The sequence below is a fragment of the Erythrolamprus reginae genome, chromosome 1 (assembly GCF_031021105.1).
Source record: "Erythrolamprus reginae isolate rEryReg1 chromosome 1, rEryReg1.hap1, whole genome shotgun sequence".
NCBI classification, from domain to species: domain Eukaryota; kingdom Metazoa; phylum Chordata; class Lepidosauria; order Squamata; family Dipsadidae; genus Erythrolamprus; species Erythrolamprus reginae.
The window spans coordinates 192,396,268-192,418,169 of NC_091950.1; the positions used below are offsets into that span (position 1 = coordinate 192,396,268).

At 51.1% G+C, this 21,902-nt stretch overlaps 1 protein-coding gene across 3 annotated transcripts in view; it reads right to left on the reverse strand.

Annotated features, from left to right (window-relative positions):
* Nucleotides 1-21,902, reverse strand: part of CHN1 (chimerin 1) — a 121,184-nt gene that overhangs the window by 15,274 nt on the left and 84,008 nt on the right. For all 3 annotated transcript variants that reach the window (XM_070731781.1, XM_070731782.1, XM_070731783.1), the window contains one exon: nucleotides 12,200-12,284. In XM_070731781.1, coding sequence (XP_070587882.1) covers nucleotides 12,200-12,284 — 85 coding nt within the window. The remainder of the gene's footprint in view (nucleotides 1-12,199; nucleotides 12,285-21,902) is intronic.

Consider the following 21,902-nt stretch of genomic DNA (forward strand, 5'->3'; position numbering starts at 1 on the left):
CCTGACACCACCCCTCCAGCGCTTCACCTCTCGCCAGACCAGAGGTGTTGGGGTTGGGGTTCGGCGAATCTACCCGAACTCCGACGCCAAGTTCATCCGAACCCGCCGAACCCAAACTTCAACGGGTTTGCCCAACACTAATTGTGATGTAGGAGGACAAGCACATACTTCAGAGTACCTCATATCCATCAGTTTCTTCCTTCTCCTCAGCTTGCTGGTATTAGTGACAAAGAAAATTAGTGACAAAGAAAAAAGACTTCATTGGTATGCTCCATTAGAGGAGATGTATGTACTTGCTGAGATACTGTTTCTCACAAAGGCAAACCACTAAAATGTTAAACACATTTTTTTTAAAAAGGTAAAAAAAGAGCTTTAAAGTTTATTCTCTCTTTTGCTCAAAATGTATCGGGGCCTTCAATTTTCTTCCTCCCACTCAAAGCTTTAGAAAAACCTGCCCGTAAAGAATTATTTTCAGGTAGGTGGCTATATGCAGAGAATGTGAAAGTACATTATATAAATCATATCTAAGTAAGAGACAAGCCAACCACATACCATGATGGAGAGGAATTGCAGGCTAGTTACCATGGTAGAAAAGATACCTATTATATTAGGTATAAACAAACTTTTAAAAAGGACCAACGTCCTTTTGTGCTATACTATACTTTAGAAGAAAATCTTCCTACAAATAGTCCTTGGAACTAGCAGTTGGGATTGGAATTTCTGTCACTAAGCCATGTGGTCATGCAACAAAACATTACATGACCGCATTGCTTAGCAACAGCAATCCCACAGTCCTTGTAACTCCAGAACCACATTGGCCATTACATAAGAGGGAAGAAGCCAGAGTCCCAGAAAAGCAGAGTGGTGCATGTGGGAGGAGGCACTCCTGAGCATGGGTGGATGTGCATGTGCCACTGGAGTTGTCACAAATAAGCACTCAGGAGCACAGATATAGTAGAGGCATGGGGGAATGCCGCAGGTAGATGCTACTGAGCATGGCCAGGTTCAAGGCTGGGCAAAAAAGCAGTGGCAGCAGGAGTGGCTTTCAATTTCCTGCTGTCTTTCCCAATGACTTTGCTTGTGGGAAGCTGACAGGGAAAGTGGAAAGCATAATCACATGATGGCAAGGATGCTCCACTGGCTGCAGCTTTGGGGATAAGTTCCCCTTCGACAATAAAAATTGTTGTAATTTTGAATGATGAATGAATGGTCACAACTTGAAGACTACCTGTATTATTTCTTCCCGCCTGTTCTTCTGGGCTCTCTGGTAGGAACCTCCCAAAAATTCAAGGGTACAAATTTCAGACACACACACGTTTGAAAATTCAAAACAATGTTCTTTATCACAAAATTCAAAATAAACTAAGCACTCTTTTTGTATTGCAAAGAGCACTGGTCCCAAAACAACCGGGTAGTCTGTACAATTTCCCTTAAGCAGTCATTAAGTACTTAGCTAGCAGCTGTGAAGAAACTTCACACCCCTTCTTCTTCCAACGAAGTGAGACACACACACACACACACGTTGCTCTGCTTTGGTTTCAAAGGTGTGAAAAATAAACAAACAAAGTCCAGAAAACAGCAACACACACGATTCCTGAAGAACTGCGATCAGATACTCTTTCACAATGGCCAAACCCACACACTGCTATTTATAGCAGCAGCCCTAATTACTGGAGCCCCACCCAACCACAGGTGGCCTCATTTTCTCTTGTAATAATCCTTCAGTTGTTGTCTCCTATGCATCACTCTACGCATGCATGGATGTGTCATTAATTCTTGTTCAGAATCCAAGGATGATACAGATGATTGATCTCCTCCTGGGCTGTCTGCCAAACTCCCCTCTTCCCTGTCACTCATGCTTCCTTGGTCAGAGGAGGCTTCATCGGCAGATTCCATCAGGAGCAAAACAGGCCTGCGGCCTGTGGATGTCTCCCCCACATCCACCTGCACATTCCTTGGGGCAGGAGCTGGGCCAGAGCTAACCACAGCACCGCCCCCACTCTATTCCTTAAGAGATGCAGCATTCTAAACTCAAATAAAGTGCTCCTTCAAATACACTTCTCAAACCATCAATAAGTGGATGAAAATGATGCAGATTTTATCTTACTTTTTGTTTCAAGCATTGCTTTTAAATTGCTAGCAGTTAATATTCACTTATTTATTTGTTTGTTTGTTTTGTCAAGCACATATTGGTGGTATGCAAAGATATAATAATATTCATATACATGATACTAGTAAAAAAGAAACTTTAGGGCAGGGGATGGAAGGCACACTGGTGCACTTATGCCATCAAACAGAACAACGGTCTCTTTTTAAGATGGGATGTTCAAGCTAAACTGGAAAGGATCACAGAAGGCCTTGAAGTTCTCTAATCTTTGATTGTGTCCTCCACATTTTTCAGGCTTTCAGACAAGGATCACAAAGTGGTGGGGACCGGATTCTAGCATGGCTTTTCAGAAGAAATGGCTGAAGCAACACTTTCCCTGCTTTCTGAAACAGCCTGTTCAACTACACACGTTGGGCTCTGGTTGCGAAATGCACCTCTAGCTGACTCTGACCTTTTGGGCTGACTCGTACATATCTCAAGATAAGTTTTTGGGGCAGTTGTAAAACTGGGTTCAACAACCCCTAGGTAGACCTACTAGCCTACTACTTGTCTGTGTACAGTCCTTGAAAATGCTTTATGCTGCTTTATTCTGTAGTCCAACAGTCTTCTTTATTTTATTCCTGCACAGGAGATGCAGGGCACACCAACAACACAAAGAAACAGTTATCAGGTTTAAAACAGCATCTGACTAAAATTCTCTCATTAAGGCATCATGAATAGGCAGGTCTATGTTTCAGCCAGAAACCCTAATTTTCAAGTGTCTATTATACTGTATGCTTCCTAAGGCCGGGAAATTTTAGGATAATTAAACATATTTACTTTGCATCCAATATCTGCCAACCTGCTCTAAATATTTTATTCTCTTAGTACTTTTAATCATTACTACTGGTCTACAAGCCCAAATAAGAAAAGCCAGTTAAATGTAAGAACTTTAAGTGCATTCCATCCATTTTAATAAAAGTGATCAACATGTTTTAATTTCTCCTCTGACGTAAGAGATTTCAACACCTGCATTTCCTCCTGTCATAACTTAAAAATATTATTGTGCACCTGAGTGAGTGTGATAAATGTAAAAGACAAGAGTACCCCATTTGTATACTGCTTTCTACAGAAAGATGTTTTTGCTGAAGGAACTAGTGGACTAAGTTGTTGTTGTTAGTTGCTAAGTAATGTTTGATGCATTGCAATCCCATGGACAACATTCCTCCAGGCCTCCCTGTTCTCTACCATCCTCTGGAGTCCATTTAAGCTGAAAACTAAGTTATCTGAAATAATTACCAGTAAATGAGCTAAATTATGGTGGAGTGTTACAAGGGCAAATATGGTGAACACCCCTTCTTCCTGTCTTGTGTGCCAGGAAAAGAAAATCAGATGCCTGATTTTATTCTAGACACAATCACAGTTAATATCCAATTGGTTTAAATTGTTCACCATGTGAACAAGCCAGCCTCATAACCCACAGTTTCACCTTAGCTTTTCTGATTTAGCTGGAGCTTCATTTAACGTGAGTTCCCCAATGACAGATATATGGGGAAACTGGACTACTACTACTACTACTACTACTAATAGTAGTACTAGTCGTCATCATCACCATCATCAGGGAAAAATCACAAATATCACGACCTGGTCATTGAAACTACACAACTATGGATGAAACATGTAACAGTGATACCCATTGGCATCGGAGCACTTGATACTATGTCCAAGAATTTTACAACTCACATCAAGAAATTGCAGCTTACTGCAATAACATTAGCAGAACTGCAAAAACTGTGCTATTCGGAACATCGTACATTTTAAGAAGATACTTGGTTGGTAACTAGGATGCTGGCAGCAACCCATATCATCAATGATATATGTAATATCGCCGGCCGACTCACCGGCTTCCCGGCGCTTTTGCTGGAGGGCCGGCAGACTCGGGCCCTCCCGATGGCGGCCGCCATCTTGGTTTCGGCCGAAATCTCGCGAGGCGAGATTTCGGCCGAGAAGGCCCTGCCCACGTGGCTGGGCATGACGTCGGGTCCGGGCGTGGCCTGCTGGCCCTATTTAAGGGACAGCAGGCCGGGAAGAGAGCCTTTTCGCCCGGACCTGGTGCCTGAGCAGACACTTCTTGGGTGCTGCTCGGCCGCCATTTTGGGTCTCCCTCGTGTCGCGGCCGCCATTTTGTGGCCTGCCGAGGGGGCGAAAAGTGCTTTGCTCGTTGCGCAACGAGGTTTTCTGGCTCTTCTCCTAGCAGGACGACGTGTGGCCTTATCCTCTCTTCGCGTGGCTGCAGTCTTCAGGATCCCCCTCGGGCCCGAGGGGGACTGGTAACCTCCTCCCGGCTGGGAGGAGGGCGTGCTGGGGGGTGTTTTGTCTGGGCCCCCGGTCTTGGGAGGTTGGATTACAGGCCTTTGAGGCCTGCCTGCGCAGGGAGGCTTGCCATTGGGGGGATATCAATCAATTAATACTGTGTCATATCTCTCATTAGTATTATTCCCGATAAAGGGGGTGAAGGGTTGCTGGGGCTTAGGCTTTAGGTTGGGCCCTGCGTTGGGGGAGTTGGGCCTGCCACCTGGGCGGTGGGTTGTGGCCTAGTTTTATTGGCTCATTGCATACAAGGAGCAGGGTGATGGCTCCTAAGAAGAGGCCTGCCTCTACTCCGATGGCTCCGCCAGCGGTGCGACCCAGAAGGGCCCTTAGGCCTTCTGCCCGGGCCCGGGCCAGCAGGGAGGGGACTGCGGGGGTGGTCCCTGACCAGGGGGGGGTGGTCTCGTTGCCTCCTGCCCCTCAAGCTGATATTTCTCCTGCTTTGTCTTGGGCCAGGGTGTTGGAGAGGCTCGATGAGCTCGAGCAGTGGAGGAGCGGTGCAGTCCCCGGAGCGGCCAGCAACCAAGTGCCTGCAGCGTTGGGGAGGGAGCCGGCGGCGGCCCAGGCTGGGCAGCCGGCTCCGTTCGGGCGGCAGGCCCCGGCAGGGCCGATGGCGGCTTTCCCGGGCCCCGCACCATTGGGCCCCCCGTGGATGTCTTCAACCCCGTACGGGGCAGGTGAGGCTGCACCACACAACACATCCCTGTCTTTTCTTCCTCCCCCCGCCCCGGGTTTTCCCCCGGCGGGGGTCAGGAGTGGGTCCAGCTTTTTGGGGTCCCCCGCGGGCACCTGTGGGCAGGTGTGGGCTCCGCCGGTACCTCCTCCGGGGCCGCCGGCGGCCAGCGCTGCTACGGTGTCTGGGACGGGTCCTGTGGGGACACCAGCGGTGTCCGGGGCAGGGGGGTGGGTTCCTCCGGCCCCTCCTGTCATGCCCCCGCTCCCGGTTTTCCCCTATCCCCATGGGGCGGGTGTTTTTGGTGTGGCGGCCAACTCGGTGTGGGACCCCTTCGCTTGTATTAAAGCGGGGGCCATACCGTGCGGGCTTCCATCCACCCCTCTAGGTTGCCACCTTCACCCGTCGGTCAAGGAGGCTATTTGGCGGGGCGAGTATGTGGATCTCTTCTCGCTGTTGAACCGTGAGGTTCCCAAACAGGAGAAGGAGATCGTCCCGGGGGAGAAAACGAAGAAGACCAAGGTAACGAAATGCTTCAGCTCGTGGCTGTATGCCTTTCTTACCTATGGGTCGGTAGTGATCCAACGGCAGCCGGCTATGGCCTCTGCCATGTTTAAGTATATAGACTTAATCGCCAGGGCCCATTTTGAATATAAGGGCACCATCTGGCGCCATTATGATAAGGGTTTCCGCATGAGGATGTCTGTGGAGCCCAACTTGCCGTGGGATATGGTGGTCCCGGACCTGTGGTTCCGGGCCACGCATATGTCCGGGAAGGAAGGGTGTGAGCGCACGGATAGTGGGCACTTTATGGAGGAGGAGCCCGGCGCGGCTTCGCCGGCCAAGGCGACTCCTGGTGTGGCTGGCAAGGGGGCCTCGCCCGCTTGTCATGAGTTTGCTGCAAAAGGGGCGTGTTTTCGTCCCTTTTGTAAATACAAGCATGCCTGCGGGAATTGTGGGGGGTCCCATGCAGCTTCAGTCTGTCCCCGCCCCAAGAAGGGGGCGGAAAAGAAGGGCGGGGGTCCAGGAAAACCTCCCCCACCAGCTGGGGGAAAAGGGGCCCAGCCCAATTAATGTTTCTGTGCTAGAGGGTTGGTTGATCGACTACCACCCTCGCCCGAGAGCCGAGTTGCTCTTGAGGGGCTTCTCTGAGGGATTTAGGATCCCTTATGTGGGTATTAGGAGGGCCTTCATGTCCGACAACCTCAGGTCGGTTGTCGGGCATGAAGACATTGTACGGGCTAAGATTCGAAAGGAGGTGGCTGAGGGCAGGGTCCTTGGGCCCTTCCCGGAGCCGCCCTTTCCGAATCTTCGTGTGTCCCCCTTAGGTGTAGTCCCCAAAAAGGCGAGTGGTGAATTTAGATTGATTCACCATTTGTCTTTTCCAAAAGGGGAGTCAGTGAATGACTTCATTCCTGACGAGCTTTGTTCCGTCCGGTACGCATCCTTTGATGCGGCCGTGGCTATGGTTAGGGAGTGTGGGGTGGGAGCCCTTATGGGTAAATGCGACATTAAGTCGGCATTTCGGCTCCTCCCCATTCACCCAGGCGACTTCGAGCTGCTGGGCTTCCATTTCGAAGGTGGGTTTTATGTGGATAGGGCATTGCCGATGGGCTGCTCTATTTCCTGCTCCCTCTTTGAGAGCTTTAGTACCTTCCTCGAGTGGGTGCTCAGGAGGCGGAGTGGCCTGGGGTCTGTCGTTCATTACCTTGATGATTTCTTGGTGGCCGGGCCTGCGCAATCTGAGCAATGCTTTGCTTTGATGCGGGACTTCGAAGCCCTTTGTGCTCAATTGGGGGTGCCTTTAGCCTCCGAGAAGACCGAAGGCCCTGCCACCAGGATTACCTTCCTGGGTATTGAATTGGATTCAGTGGAGCAATCTTCCAGATTGCCCCTGGATAAGTTGATTAAGATCAGGTCCAAACTTGAGGCGGTCCTGGGCTGCAGGAAGGTTACTCTTCGGCAGCTCCAGGAGTTGGCTGGGATTCTTAATTTTGCCTGTCGGGTAGTGGTGCCCGGTAGGGCTTTTTCTCGCCGGTTGTATGATGCGATGAAGGGGCTGAGTTTGCCCCACCATCGTACCCGCTTATGTGCAGGGGTCAGGGCTGACCTCTGCGTGTGGCGGGAGTTTTTGGAACGTTTTAACGGGTTGTCGTTTTGGCGGCAGGAGCTTCTTTTGGAAGCGGAGCTGCAGCTGTGTTCCGACGCCGCAGGGACTTGCGGTTTTGGGGTAGTGTTAGGTGACCAGTGGTGCTGGTCGGCATGGCCTCCGGAATGGAGTGCCTGTTCATTGGTTAAGGACTTAACCTTTTTGGAGCTTTTCCCCTTAATAGTGGCCTTAGAGCTCTGGGGGGAGCAGTTCAGGGATAAGACTGTGCATTTTTGGTGTGACAATCTAGCGGTTGTCCATGTTGTGAACGCCCTGTCCTCCAAGAGTGACAGGGTGATGCGGCTTGTCCGCCATTTTGTGCACAGGTCCTTGTCTTTGAACGCCTTGTTTTTGGCTAGGCACGTCCCTGGTTTAGATAACGGGGTGGCTGACGCCTTGTCCCGTGGTCAGTTGTCCAGGTTTCGGACCCTGGCCCCGTGGGCCCGAGAGTCGCCGGAGGTGTTTCCAGCCCACCTGTGGAGCCTGGGCGGGCTCTCGAGAGCTGGAGAGATGAGGCCTCCAGGGCGATCGCCTTATCGGTAGCTCCTAGTACCCTGCGAGCTTATCAGCGTGCAGGTAAGGAGTTTGGGGATTTCAGGCTGGGTAAGGGTTACCCTCATTGCTGGCCTGCCCCGGTTGAGCACCTAGCTGAATTCTGTGTCCTGCTGAAGGGGCGTGGCCTTTCAGTGAGGACTATCAGGGCTAGGTTAGCCGGCCTCGCCTTTCTGTCCAAGGCGGGGGGGTTTGGTGATTTTACGGGTGATTTTCGCATCCGGAGGATGCTGGAAGGTTGGGTGAGGGAGCGACAGGGGTTTCCCGCTGACGCTCGTCGGGCCCTGACGGTTCAGCAGCTGTCTCTGATTAATCAGACGTTTGGCAGTCTGTGCGCCTCTCCTTATGAGGCTCGGCTGTTCAGGGCAGCGACTTGCGTTATGTTTTTCGGGGCCCTCAGGGTCAGCGAGGCCATGGCCTCCTCGCAGTCTGACTTGTCGCTCCGCGCCTTCCAGCTCGCTGATCTGTCCTTTAGACAGGGGGGTGTCTCCCTTTTGGTGAGACACTCCAAGACAGATCAGTTACACAGAGGGGTTAGACTTGAACTTAGTGCAGCCGCCGATAAGTCTGTTTGCCCGGTGGCTGCTTTGCAGCAATTTTGTGTTTTGCGTGGGTCAGGGCATGGGTACCTTTTTATACACCAGGATGGTTCCCCCCTGACCCGGTATCAATTCTGGGCGATAGTGTCTAAGGCTATGTCTCAGGTAGGCATGGATCCCGCCGGTTATGGAACGCATTCGTTCCGTATTGGCGCCGCCACTAGCGCGGCACTTTCTGGTCTCCCGGCCCAACGGATTCAGGAGATCGGCCGCTGGCGGTCAGCGGCATATTTGGGTTATGTTAGGCCCGCTGAGGATCCGGGGCAGGGTTTAGGCTAGGTAACCTCTCTGTGTGTGTCCTCTTCCAGGTTCCCAGTCCAGGCAGAAACCGACGGCGCTGCTGTGTGGCCACAGCATGGTCTTCTGGGCCGGCCGCTCAGCTGCCAGAAGTGCCATCGGGACCCAGCTGTCGTTGGGACGGTGGGTCAATGTTGTTTGGATGGGCCGGAGGGGTATGCGGTGGGAGGGCCTCCTACCGACGCTGCTGGGTACGCAGCATCTCAGGGCGGTACCCGGCGCTGCTGGGCGGGCGGCTACCCAGGGTCGCGCCCAGATGGGACTGGGTGGTCGGCAGCCCATAGCCGCACCCAGATGGCTGGTCTTGCACCTTGGTGGCAATGACCTATGCCTGCTTGGCGGTCTACCGTTGATCGTCCAGGCGCGCGAAGACCTGCGGCGGCTTCGCACGTTGTGGCCCACCACGCAAGTGGTGTGGTCAGAGATCCTTCCAAGGATCGTTTGGAGGGACGCCATTTCCCTTAGGGCCATCCACCGGGTTAGACGTAGGGTGAATAAGGCCGTGGGAAAGACTGTCAAAGAATTAGGGGGGATTGTAGTTGCCCATCCCCTCATCACTGTAGATCGGCCGTGGCTTTACCGGGCCGATGGCGTTCACCTGTCAGAACAGGGGAACGCCATTTTCTTACAGGACCTGCAGAGGTCTCTGCGTGAGCTGGCGCAGATAGAGGGGGGAGTCGGGGGGCCAAGATAGAGATCTGACCCCCGCTCCGTGGCAGGTTAGGGGCGGAAATCTGGGTGGTTTCAGCAACTGCGCGTTCTCCCTTGGGCATCTTTGGGGATGATTGACAGGTTCTCTCCAAGACCATGGTGGGTGCTACCTGCGCACTTGGGGGGAACCTGTCTTTGGGTCCCGCTATTGAAGTCCCAGGGTAGGGGTGAGCCGGCGGGACCCCCCTCATGCGAGTGTATGGCAGGGTCTCAGGTGAGGGAGAGGTCCCTCACCTGGACCAGCATCGATTACGCCCATAGTTGCCCAGGAATGTTGACCTTTTACGTCATTTCCGCCCCGGAAGTGTTTGTTTGACCCTGCAGGTCCATTTGGTTCCGGGTCATAGTTAAGTATGTTGATTATGCAAATTATGCTAATTTATGCTAATTTAATTAATAAATTATGCAAATTTATTATAATAAAAATGACCCAAGTTTAAATCCAGCTCTGGTGTCCGAGTCGTTATTCCGTCTCTTCAGCAATATCGCCGGCCGACTCACCGGCTTCCCGGCGCTTTTGCTGGAGGGCCGGCAGACTCGGGCCCTCCCGATGGCGGCCGCCATCTTGGTTTCGGCCGAAATCTCGCGAGGCGAGATTTCGGCCGAGAAGGCCCTGCCCACGTGGCTGGGCATGACGTCGGGTCCGGGCGTGGCCTGCTGGCCCTATTTAAGGGACAGCAGGCCGGGAAGAGAGCCTTTTCGCCCGGACCTGGTGCCTGAGCAGACACCCACCCGCCCTTCCCTATTTTGCAGTGTGCTTCGGGGTCGCCTGCGGGGGCCGAATGGGAATTTTTTGCAGCCTCGCCCATTTAGGCCAGGCTGTTTTTTCGCCCATTCCACACTGGGGAGATGGATGGGCGGTTAGGGGGTGTTGGCATTTAATTAGGTTAATTGGCTTACCTCTGGTCATTGGGTAGGCAGGTTAGGGGCGGAAATCTGGGTGGTTTCAGCAACTGCGCGTTCTCCCTTGGGCATCTTTGGGGATGATTGACAGGTTCTCTCCAAGACCATGGTGGGTGCTACCTGCGCACTTGGGGGGAACCTGTCTTTGGGTCCCGCTATTGAAGTCCCAGGGTAGGGGTGAGCCGGCGGGACCCCCCTCATGCGAGTGTATGGCAGGGTCTCAGGTGAGGGAGAGGTCCCTCACCTGGACCAGCATCGATTACGCCCATAGTTGCCCAGGAATGTTGACCTTTTACGTCATTTCCGCCCCGGAAGTGTTTGTTTGACCCTGCAGGTCCATTTGGTTCCGGGTCATAGTTAAGTATGTTGATTATGCAAATTATGCTAATTTATGCTAATTTAATTAATAAATTATGCAAATTTATTATAATAAAAATGACCCAAGTTTAAATCCAGCTCTGGTGTCCGAGTCGTTATTCCGTCTCTTCAGCAATACATTTTTACATGTTCAGTTGATTGAGTTTTATGTTTAATGAATAAAACAACAACAACAACAATAATAATAATTCATACTTTCCTTTCTTATTTTTCACTTAGTTCAGAGTTGGTAAGAACAATTGTTCCATGCTCTTGAAAACATTTGACATTTCAGAAGAAGAACTGTTTTAAGTTCTTTTTGATATATTATGCATAGATGTATCTGCCTTCAAGTCAGCATTGACTCCTGGCGACTGCCGAGACAGGTCCTGCTGTTTTCTCTTGGCAAGTTATCAGAAGTGATTTGCCCTGGCCTTCCTTCCTAGGACTGACAGGAAGAGTATAACTGGCCCAAGGTCATCCAGCTGACTTTGTGCCCAAGGCAGGCCTAGAACTCACAGACTTCCCAATTTCCAGCTTGATGTCCTAACCACTACAGTTCAACAAACTGGATCTCTTTTTAATATATTATGCTCTATTAAATACTAAACTGCACATTATTCGTGCTCCAATTACATTGGTTTAAGAAATCAAAAAATATTGAAAGGGACAAAATGAACAGAAATTCATTTCAACAATAATGGCTATGCTACACGGCAATGTTTGCAAGCAAATGATTCTATATGTCAAGTTAAGTGTCTTAATTATTGAGACAATTGAAGTGTCTTTAGTTTTAGAATGAGATCTACTTCCCTCTCCCCCCAAGTTTACTTTACCTGTGCAAACAGATAAATAGAGCACCTACAGAAGGGCTGTTGGTCCATTCCATGGAACAACATGTGGAGAGAGAAACAGGAACAGACTTTAACATCTCTCCTTTCAAAGCATCTCTTTTCAATGTTTTGGTCATCCGCATACAACTATTCTTATTCTAGATCAGAGGTCCCCAATCCCTGGGCCCTGGACCAGTACTGGTCCATGGCCTGTTAGGAACTGATCTGTGCAAGTGGCAGGAGAGCAAGTGAAGCTTCCTCTACGAATGTGCAGGATCTAGGTTGTGCATGAAACCATCCCTTCTGATCTGTGGAAAAATTGTTTTCCATGAAACAATTCCCTAGTGCCAGAAAGGTTGGAGGCCACTGTTCTTGACATTCATTAGTGCACATGGAATATGATGAGGATAAATAGGCTTGATTTGACTGCACCCTGTTTTCTATCTTTATTTCGCTTTTGCAAATTCAGAAACTTCTGTCACTTACAACTCTCTTTCCTGCGTTTTAGCAACTGACAATTATACATTATCTGGGAAAGCTCTAGATTTCAGGATCTGTAATCCACTTTTAATATCTGCCACTTCAGATTAAGTTTAAAGATTAAGGCAACAAATTCTGTTACTAAATGGAAAAAAATCCTACATCATCTCCCATCTGAGTCATTGTTACCTGCACATTTCACTCCCTGAGCAATGAGGCCCCACATGAAGTTGGCACAATATTCACACCAATGTGGACCTCTGAAGGTATGAACCTGAAAAACAAAAGCAAAAAACAGTAAGATATATATATATAATTGGTTGGGCTGAGAGGCAAAAAAGGAGCCGTGATGTTCCTTCAATATACCAGGGTGATTCGACACAAAAAATATGTAACCCTTCCCTGGTACAGAGCTGAAGGGATTGGATACTGTAGCCTAGAGGTTAATTCTCTGCCTTACAAGGCAAAGGTTGCACGTTCAAGTCCCAGTGAGTGTATGGCTAGCTGATGAGGTCAAAATAAGGCCAAAATAGATCTATCCTAGTCTCCCTTAGTTTTCAAATTCATCAAAAACATGTGACGCACAAACACACACAGAGTATATCAAAAGCACACAGCTTTCTTCTCCTTTTCTAAGCTATAACAATAATATAATAAATTAAACTTGCTGGCATGTGTTGTCTGTTACAGGAAAATATGGCAAAATATAACTTTAAAGAGAAGTGTTAGGTTAGATTGTTTCAAGCTCCAATAGCAGAAATGGTTAAGGATCACCCTGTTAGGTGCATAGCGATTCTTCCCCACATCCAATTCCCTGTATGAAAAGGACATCTGGCAGCAGGCACATGACACCCATCAGGAGAAACCCAAAGCCATAATGTGCCCCATTTCTGTTTGTTGGAGAAAAATGTGTGGAAAATAAGCCAAGCTCGTTATTGCGGGAAAGATCAAAAGCAACGTGAGAAAATATTATTTCACTGAAAGAGTAGTAGATCCTTCGAACAAACTTCCAGCAGACATGGTTGGTAAATCCACAGTAACTGAATTTAAACATGCCTGGGATAAACATATATCCATTGTAAGATAAAATACAGGAAATAGTATAATGGCAGACTAGATGGACCATGAGGTCTTTTTCTGCCGTCAGTCTTCTATGTTTCTACATTGGGGCTGAAAAGGTCACCTAATTCAAAGTCATTACAATTTGAGCTGAAGAGAACTGATGTCTGATGTGTCGATGTAAGTTTGTTGTTGTTTTCCTGTGAGTGGGGTTATTGTTATCTTTGACACCTGAAGTTGTGTATTTTTAATTTTTGTAAACTGGCTAGAGTCATATTTAAATCTAGAATAGAATAGAATAGAATTCTTTATTGGCCAAGTGTGATTGGACACACAAGGAATTTGTCTTTGGTGCATATGCTCTCAGTGTACTTAAAAGAAAAGATACATTTGTCAAGATTCATGAGGTACAACACTTCATATAAATAAAAATACATTTATTATTCACTACATGAAAAGAATTCAAGACTCTGATTAGAAGGCAACACTACCAGCTCTGTTGGCCATGAGGGGGGGAAAAGAAGAAAAATATTTGAAAGAAGTATCTTTTTTTTTAACTAGACCAACCAAATTTTATAAATTTGCTTGCTTTTGTTTGTTTTCAATTTGTCATCAGGTATGTGATTAGCAAAAGAAAGAGAGGGGTAAGGCAGATCACGAAGTTATGTCTGTTCTTAAAAGGAGTGATGGAGATCCTTCATATAGGATAAGCAGGCTTTATGGAGCGGTCCCTGGTGTGGACCCTTTTTTCTCTGCCCAGAGGTTTTCAATTGCAGGCTTAACCATAGCTTCAGATACACGGTACAAATCTTTTCAAGCATACCTAGCTTTCTTATAAAACTTGTTATTCCATGCAGTCTGCAATAATAAAAAGTACCTAGTGTAATAAAAGATTATGGCACTAAATATATTATGGGTCTTGCAGAGAAAATATAAGGTTTAAATTCAGACTGTGGCTGTTGTTAAAGGATGAGGGGGGCCATATTTTTAAAAAGAAGCTTTAAATGTGACATTCACACTATTTTATGCTCCACAATGATTGCTGAAGAAAAGACAGACCAAGGTAGGCCCCTTGTCCTTCCTTAGATCCTGATCAAAATTGCATTTCAGCGAGTACAATTCTGTCTGGCAAAGCATTCATGGCTATTATAAAAGGAATAAAATCTCTTGCTGGAAGCAACATTTTAAGATGGGATTCTTAAAATTTGTGTTCTAACCAAAATTAACTAATGTGGATTTCATTAGGCCAAGTTTCTTGGGGTACCACAATATTCTTAACATAGAAAGTCATTACTTCGGCTATTTAGTATGTAACCTTTCAGTCTGTACAATTGAAGCTGAGCTTGAATTTCTTTTACCTCTGCTAAATTCCTAAATAAAATCAACAACTGATTCATTCTGACATTCAAGTCAGGTTAACATGTTGCAGCAGAAAATAAAAAGAACTTGAGTAATCCTGTTCAAGGTTAACAATAGTCATAGTTTGGCCAAAACTTAAGAGATCCTACATTTTCAATCCATGCATTAGGGTGGGGAAAGTTCATATGTTATATATCTGTTTATATAACTATTCTAAAAGAAAGCTGTTTGAATCAATATTTATCTTTCTTAGGCTACACTTTATTTTACCAAAGATTAAGGTGTAGTCGGGAATACTCTCCCCTATCTTGCTCAAATACAAATCTTTTAGAAATTCAGTTGATTCCTTGATTAAAATTAACGAAATTATTTGAATAAATAAACAATCCAATTTTTTGTTATTACCTGCATAGTAATTGCCTTACAAAACAAAATTACTTACTAAACAAAGGAGATTTATTGGAACCTAAGGGAGGGAGGGTGGATAGAAGAGAAGAGATTGAAATAATTATTTAAAAGGTTTGACAAGCACAAGTATTGAATTTGAGTAAAATGACTCTATGCTTTAAAGAACACAGCTCTTGGAGCAACTTGTTAGTCTAGCTAGCCACTCTACATTATTTCCCTCTGACAATTGTGACATCCTAGTGTCCCTACATAGGAAGATAAGACTTATTGTTGCTGGATATTTTGACATGGAAGATAGTAAGCACTGTAGATCTATGCCAACAGAGTGTATGCCCTATAAGAAATCCACAGTCCCTCCATTTGCTATAGTGAGTCAAGTAACGATTGGGAAGAATAAGAGTATAAAGGAGGACTTAAAGCACAAATAGGATAACGGTTCTATATTTTTTTGTTATTAGACTCCAAGTGGGTTGATTATTTATAAACATGGAATTGAATTTGTGATCCCACAGAGATAGGTTTCAGCAATGTACTTGGGATGCTGTGAGTTTTGCTTTTTAGAAAACGGACTTTTTTTCTCCCCAAAGAAAGTTTGGCATTATATTCAGCATGTGGCTGAATTGCACTGCATTCTTGTGGTACTGCTTTGCCAGTTGAAATTCTTAATATGAAAGAACAGTATTGTTTTACTGTAGTACAGTGATCCCTCGAGTTTCGCGATCTCGATCTTCGCGAAAACGCTATATCGCGATTTTTCAGCAATTGTTACCATCTCGATCTTCGCGAACACTATATCGCGATTTTCCCCACCCGATCAGGTCACTCTCTTCCTTCCTTTCTCATCTTTCTTTCTCTTTCTCTATGTTGCTTCTTCCTATCTCACACTCTCTTCCTCCCTCTCTCATCTCTTTCTTTCCTTCTCTCTCTTTCTCTCCCCCTCTTGCTCTCGAGCGGCCGCCTAGCAGCTGATCTGCTCGGCAGCGCAGCAGCAGCGAGGAGCCGAAGATCTTCGGCTCCTCGCTGGTGCTGCGCTGCCGAGCAGATCAGCTGCTAGGCGGCCGAAGGAACGTTCCCTGGGTCTTCCCCGCCGCCTCGGATCCTCGCTGATGCCCGCCCGCCGTTTGCCGCTCGCCCCGTTCGGCGGCCGCACGTCCCGTTCGCCCGCCGCTCGCCTCATTCGCCCGCCGCTCCCCTCGTTCGCCCCCCACTCCCCTCGTTCGCCCGCCGCTCGCCTCGTTCGCCCCCCACTCCCCTCGTTCGCCCGCCGCTCGCCTCGTTCGCCCCCCACTCCCCTCGTTCGCCCGCCGCTCGCCTCGTTCGCCCCCCACTCCCCTCGTTCGCCCGCCGCTCGCCTCGTTCGCCCCCCACTCCCCTCGTTCGCCCGCCGCTCGCCTCGTTCGCCCCCCACTCCCCTCGTTCGCCCGCCGCTCCCCTCGTTCGCCCCCCACTCCCCTCGTTCGCCCGCCGCTCCCCTCGTTCGCCCCCCACTCCCCTCATTCGCCCGCCGCTCGCCTCGTTCGCCCCCCACTCCCCTCGTTCGCCCGCCGCTCGCCTCGTTCGCCCCCCACTCCCCTCGTTCGCCCGCCGCTCGCCTCGTTCGCCCCCCACTCCCCTCGTTCGCCCGCCGCTCCCCTCGTTCGCCCCCCACTCCCCTCGTTCGCCCGCCGCTCCCCTCGTTCGCCCCCCACTCCCCTCGTTCGCCCGCCGCTCGCCTCGTTCGCCCCCCACTCCCCTCGTTCGCCCGCCGCTCCCCTCGTTCGCCCCCCACTCCCCTCGTTCGCCCGCCGCTCCCCTCGTTCGCCCCCCACTCCCCTCGTTCGCCCGCCGCTCCCCTCGTTCGCCCCCCACTCCCCTCGTTCGCCCGCCGCTCGCCTCGTTCGCCCGCCGCTATCGAACTTGCTATCGAGCCTGCTAATGAAATCCAACCCGCAGCAGCCCTTTCCCTCTCCAGGCTGCGGGAGGGGTCCGGAGAACAATGCCTGGCGCCGCGCTCCCGGCTGGGCTTTTTTCCCCCATTTCCCCTCGGGTGGAATTTCAGACCCTCCGCCGGTTGGATTTCATTAGCAGGCTCGATAGCAAGTTCTTCCTCCCTTTAGAAAGCCCCGCAGCCTCCTCCGACCGGCGAGGCCGCCAGCGAGGACCCGCAAAGCCGCCGCCGCCGCAGCGAGGCCAAGCCGCCTGCTCCCACGGCACGGGCTCCCAACACAGCGCCGCACAGCCCGTCCTCGGCGATGCCTCCGCGGATCTGCAAGCCCAGCCGAGCGACGCCTCTGGTCTGGGCGAAGGCAGTGGGCAGGCCCCGCCGCAGCAGTCCCCGCGGGCACCGCGCGCCAAGGGCCGGCCAGGCCGCCGGCCAACAAAGGGGCTCCCTCGCCTCCCTCGGGCAGGTTTACAAAGGCAGCGCGGCAACTTGGAGCACGGCACGCCCCGCAGCCCTCGCCTCGCCCGCCCCCGCCTGGCCGGCGCTCCGGCTACCCCCGGCTGAGGAAGAACCGAGTAGCCCCCGCCCTCCCCCGCCCGGCTCCCTTCAGCCCCCCGGGGCCAAGCGGGCGGGGGGCGGGCGGGACTTCGCCTGTCTCCGCCGCCCGCATCGCCCCTCCGGCGGGCCGGCCTCCCCTGCCCGCCTCTGCTGCAGCCGCCGCTGCCTCCCCGACTGGCACAAAAGGGCCCCGCCCGCCCCGCCCCGAAGCTTACCTTGCGAGTTTTTGGCTGCGGGGGGAGAAGTAGGACTTTCCTAACTCCCTCCCCCCGGTCGCCGTTTGCTGCTCGCCCGTTCACCTGCCCGCCATCAGGACCGCCGCGCACTAACTTGATGACGGCATCTCCTCAAACTCAAAGCCTGTATCCTGCCGCCCGGTTTACCCAGGACACGAGCGGCGAAGTGACTTGGAGGAATGGAAAGTCCAAACCGCCCGGTTTCAGTGGGGTTTCCCCGTTGCCCAGGGATTCCTTCGCCCGAACGGAGGTGGCTGTGGCTCACTTCGCCGCTTGTGTCCTGGGTAAACCGGGCGGCAGGATACAGGCTTTGAGTTTGAGGAGATTCCTTCATCCGGAGGCGGAAGTGGCCTCACTCCGGCTCCAAGCGTGGGGCATTGGGAGGGCCTCGCCGTCCCCTGGCTGGAGAAGAGCTCCCCTCCCCACGATCTGGGACGGCTTGGCCGTCATCAAGTTAGTGCGCGGCGGTCCTGATGGCGGGCAGGTGAACGGGCGAGCAGCAAACGGCGACCGGGGGGAGGGAGTTAGGAAAGTCCTACTTCTCCCCCCGCAGCCAAAAACTCGCAAGGTAAGCTTCGGGGCGGGGCGGGCGGGGCCCTTTTGTGCCAGTCGGGGAGGCGGCGGCGGCTGCAGCAGAGGCGGGCAGGGGAGGCCGGCCCGCCGGAGGGGCGATGCGGGCGGCGGAGACAGGCGAAGTCCCGCCCGCCCCCCGCCCGCTTGGCCCCGGGGGGCTGAAGGGAGCCGGGCGGGGGAGGGCGGGGGTTACTCGGTTCTTCCTCAGCCGGGGGTAGCCGGAGCGCCGGCCAGGCGGAGGCGGGCGAGGCGAGGGCTGCGGGGCGTGCCGGGCTCCAAGTTGCCGCGCTGCCTTTGTAAACCTGCCCGAGGGAGGCGAGGGAGCCCCTTTGTTGGCCGGCGGCCTGGCCGGCCCTTGGCGCGCGGTGCCCGCGGGGACTGCTGCGGCGGGGCCTGCCCACTGCCTTCGCCCAGACCAGAGGCGTCGCTCGGCTGGGCTTGCAGATCCGCGGAGGCATCGCCGAGGACGGGCTGTGCGGCGCTGTGTTGGGAGCCCGTGCCGTGGGAGCGGGCGGCTTGGCCTCGCTGCGGCGGCGGCGGCTTTGCGGGTCCTCGCTGGCGGCCTCGCCGGGCGGAGGAGGCTGCGGGGCTTTCTAAAGGGAGGAAGAACTTGCTATCGAGCCTGCTAATGAAATCCAACCGGCGGAGGGTCTGAAATTCCACCCGAGGGGAAATGGGGGAAAAAAGCCCAGCCGGGAGCGCGGCGCCAGGCATTGTTCTCCGGACCCCTCCCGCAGCCTGGAGAGGGAAAGGGCTGCTGCGGGTTGGATTTCATTAGCAGGCTCGATAGCAAGTTCGATAGCGGCGGGCGAACGAGGCGAGCGGCGGGCGAACGAGGGGAGTGGGGGGCGAACGAGGGGAGCGGCGGGCGAACGAGGGGAGTGGGGGGCGAACGAGGGGAGCGGCGGGCGAACGAGGGGAGTGGGGGGCGAACGAGGCGAGCGGCGGGCGAACGAGGGGAGTGGGGGGCGAACGAGGGGAGCGGCGGGCGAACGAGGGGAGTGGGGGGCGAACGAGGGGAGCGGCGGGCGAACGAGGGGAGTGGGGGGCGAACGAGGCGAGCGGCGGGCGAACGAGGGGAGTGGGGGGCGAACGAGGCGAGCGGCGGGCGAACGAGGGGAGTGGGGGGCGAACGAGGGGAGCGGCGGGCGAATGAGGGGAGTGGGGGGCGAACGAGGGGAGCGGCGGGCGAACGAGGGGAGTGGGGGGCGAACGAGGGGAGCGGCGGGCGAACGAGGGGAGTGGGGGGCGAACGAGGCGAGCGGCGGGCGAACGAGGGGAGTGGGGGGCGAACGAGGGGAGCGGCAAACGGCGGGCGGGCATCAGCGAGGATCCGAGGCGGCGGGGAAGACCCAGGGAACGTTCCTTCAGCCGCCCAACAGCTGATCTGCTCGGTAGCGCGGCAGCAGCGAGGAGCCGAAGATGAGGTTTCCCCGTTGCCCAGGCAAAGGGGAAACCCCATCTTCGGCTCCTCGCTGCTGCCGCGCTACCGAGCAGATCAGCTGTTGGGCGGCTGAAGGAACCTTCCCTTGGTCTTCCCCACCGCCCACACGCAAACTTCACCATCTGCGCATGTGCGGCCATGAAAAAATGGCCGCACATGCGCAGATGGTGTTTTTACTTCCGCACTGCTATATCGCGACAAATCGAGTTTCGCGAGGGGTCTTGGAACGGAACCCTCGCGAAACTCGAGGGATCACTGTACTTTCCCAGACAAAAGTCCTACCCATAACATTCTGGCAAAGAATTCCATATTCAGAAGTCTTCTGAATACACCGAGGCAAATCTTTATGCTAACCTATTATTAATAATAAATTATTTGCAATGAATATAGGACAATGCATACATATAGAATGAGTATAATATTTTTACTGCAATTTCACAAATCACCTGTGCCAGTGAAAATAATTTTCTTAGCCCCCAGCCATAAAGCCCAAGATTATGTGGGTCTTATCAAGCATCACTGTTGTTGCTGATAAGACTTTTTACTATTTAATACAAGTCACCATTATAAACCAGAAGAGATATCTGTATTTGTTTTAGCAACCTGCCTGGCTTTCTATATGTTTTAGAAATAGGATTGCAAGAATGGCTCTTTGTTCAACCATAGCAAGATGGGGGATAAAGTTTCCACTCTGCTTTTTTGACCTAGATTATGAGTCATGAGTGCTCCATAGTTAACTACTTGAGATTATCTTGTTCTTCTGTTACTTAAGGGAATGGAGTGTTTTTTCTGTCCTGTATTTGAGGAACTAATTATAGCACAAAAGAACAGAAGCCAAATTAGGCTTGAACAAAAGGGGGGTGGGGGCCGGGGAGAGATTACTGTTAATATTTCATATTTCATTTTAAAAACAAAAATGATAGACATCAAGCATTCTTTTTCTGAAACTACACTCAGATATTTACATTGAAAATAGACTGAGGCACAATTTCTTTCCGGGTTTTAGCCCCAGTGAAAGTGAGAGGGGAAACTGAGAAAGGGGGGGGGGATTCTGATTTCCTTTCCCACATCCCAATCTCTTTAGGGTGGGAGATCAGCATCCCATATAGTACTAGAGCAACTTAAAAACTGCTAACAGATCGCTTTGGCCTACATCTTTCATTACCCATGACTGGCAACCATTCTGTTTAGAAGTAAGATAGAAGTAAGAGTCCTACACTGTATGGAGGGCCAAAACTTTTTTCTAGAGTTCATCCTCCTCCACGTTCCTTAAGTAGCCCATGTTTTCATATTCACCAAATAAATATCTTCAACCTGACCCTTCCTGTCAGATATAGGGATTTAACACAGCCAACTTTGACATATACTTGCAACTCCTGAAAAAGACTTAAAGAGACCGCCATTGCTTAAACTACACTATGCACAGAATAGATAAACCTGGTCAGCACATCACATCCAGTGGATGCAAACAACATGTTCCTCCTGATAATACTCCAAGATTTCAATCTCCCCAAGGCAGCTATTTTATTAAATGCTTCCAGGTAAGAGTTTTTCTTTCAGCTGTTTAGATAAGATTATTTATTTATTTATTTATTTATTACTTAGATTTGTATGCCGCCCCTCTCCGAAGACTCGGGGCGGCTCACAACACGTGGAAACAAATAATAAATAATCTAACAAATTTAAAATTAAAAGATTTAAAAGACCCCATATACTAACAGACATACACACAAGCATACCATATATAAATTAAACATGCCCAGGGGAAGATGTTTCAGTTCCCCCATGCCTGACGGCAAAGGTGGGTTTTAAGGAGTTTACGGAAGGCAGGAAGAGTAGGGGCAGTTCTAATCTCCGGGGGGAGTTGGTTCCAGAGGGCCGGTGCCGCCACAGAGAAGGCTCTTCCCCTGGGGCCCGCCAACCGACATTGTTTAGTTGATGGGACCCGGAGAAGGCCCACTCTGTGGGACCTGATCGGTCGCTGGGATTCGTGCGGCAGGAGGCGGTCTCGGAGATATTCTGGTCCAATGCCATGAAGGGCTATAAAGGTCATATTATGCATTGCCTTTGCAGCTTTAATCTTCTTCATACAACCTGTGGGTTGTAAAGGAAGGACAAATAATGAGGACAAGAGATGAAAAATTACTCTCACATGATCTGCAGTTATATATAAAACAACACTGGTGGCTCTGGATGTCTTTTGGTGGCAGCCTTGTTAAATTCATTGGCTATGTAGCATTAGAAGAAGGCCAAATGAGCATTATAAAAGAAGGTTGAAGGAGAAAGCTAAGAAGACCCAATGGGTAAATAAAAGCTAAAATCTCCTGAGGTACT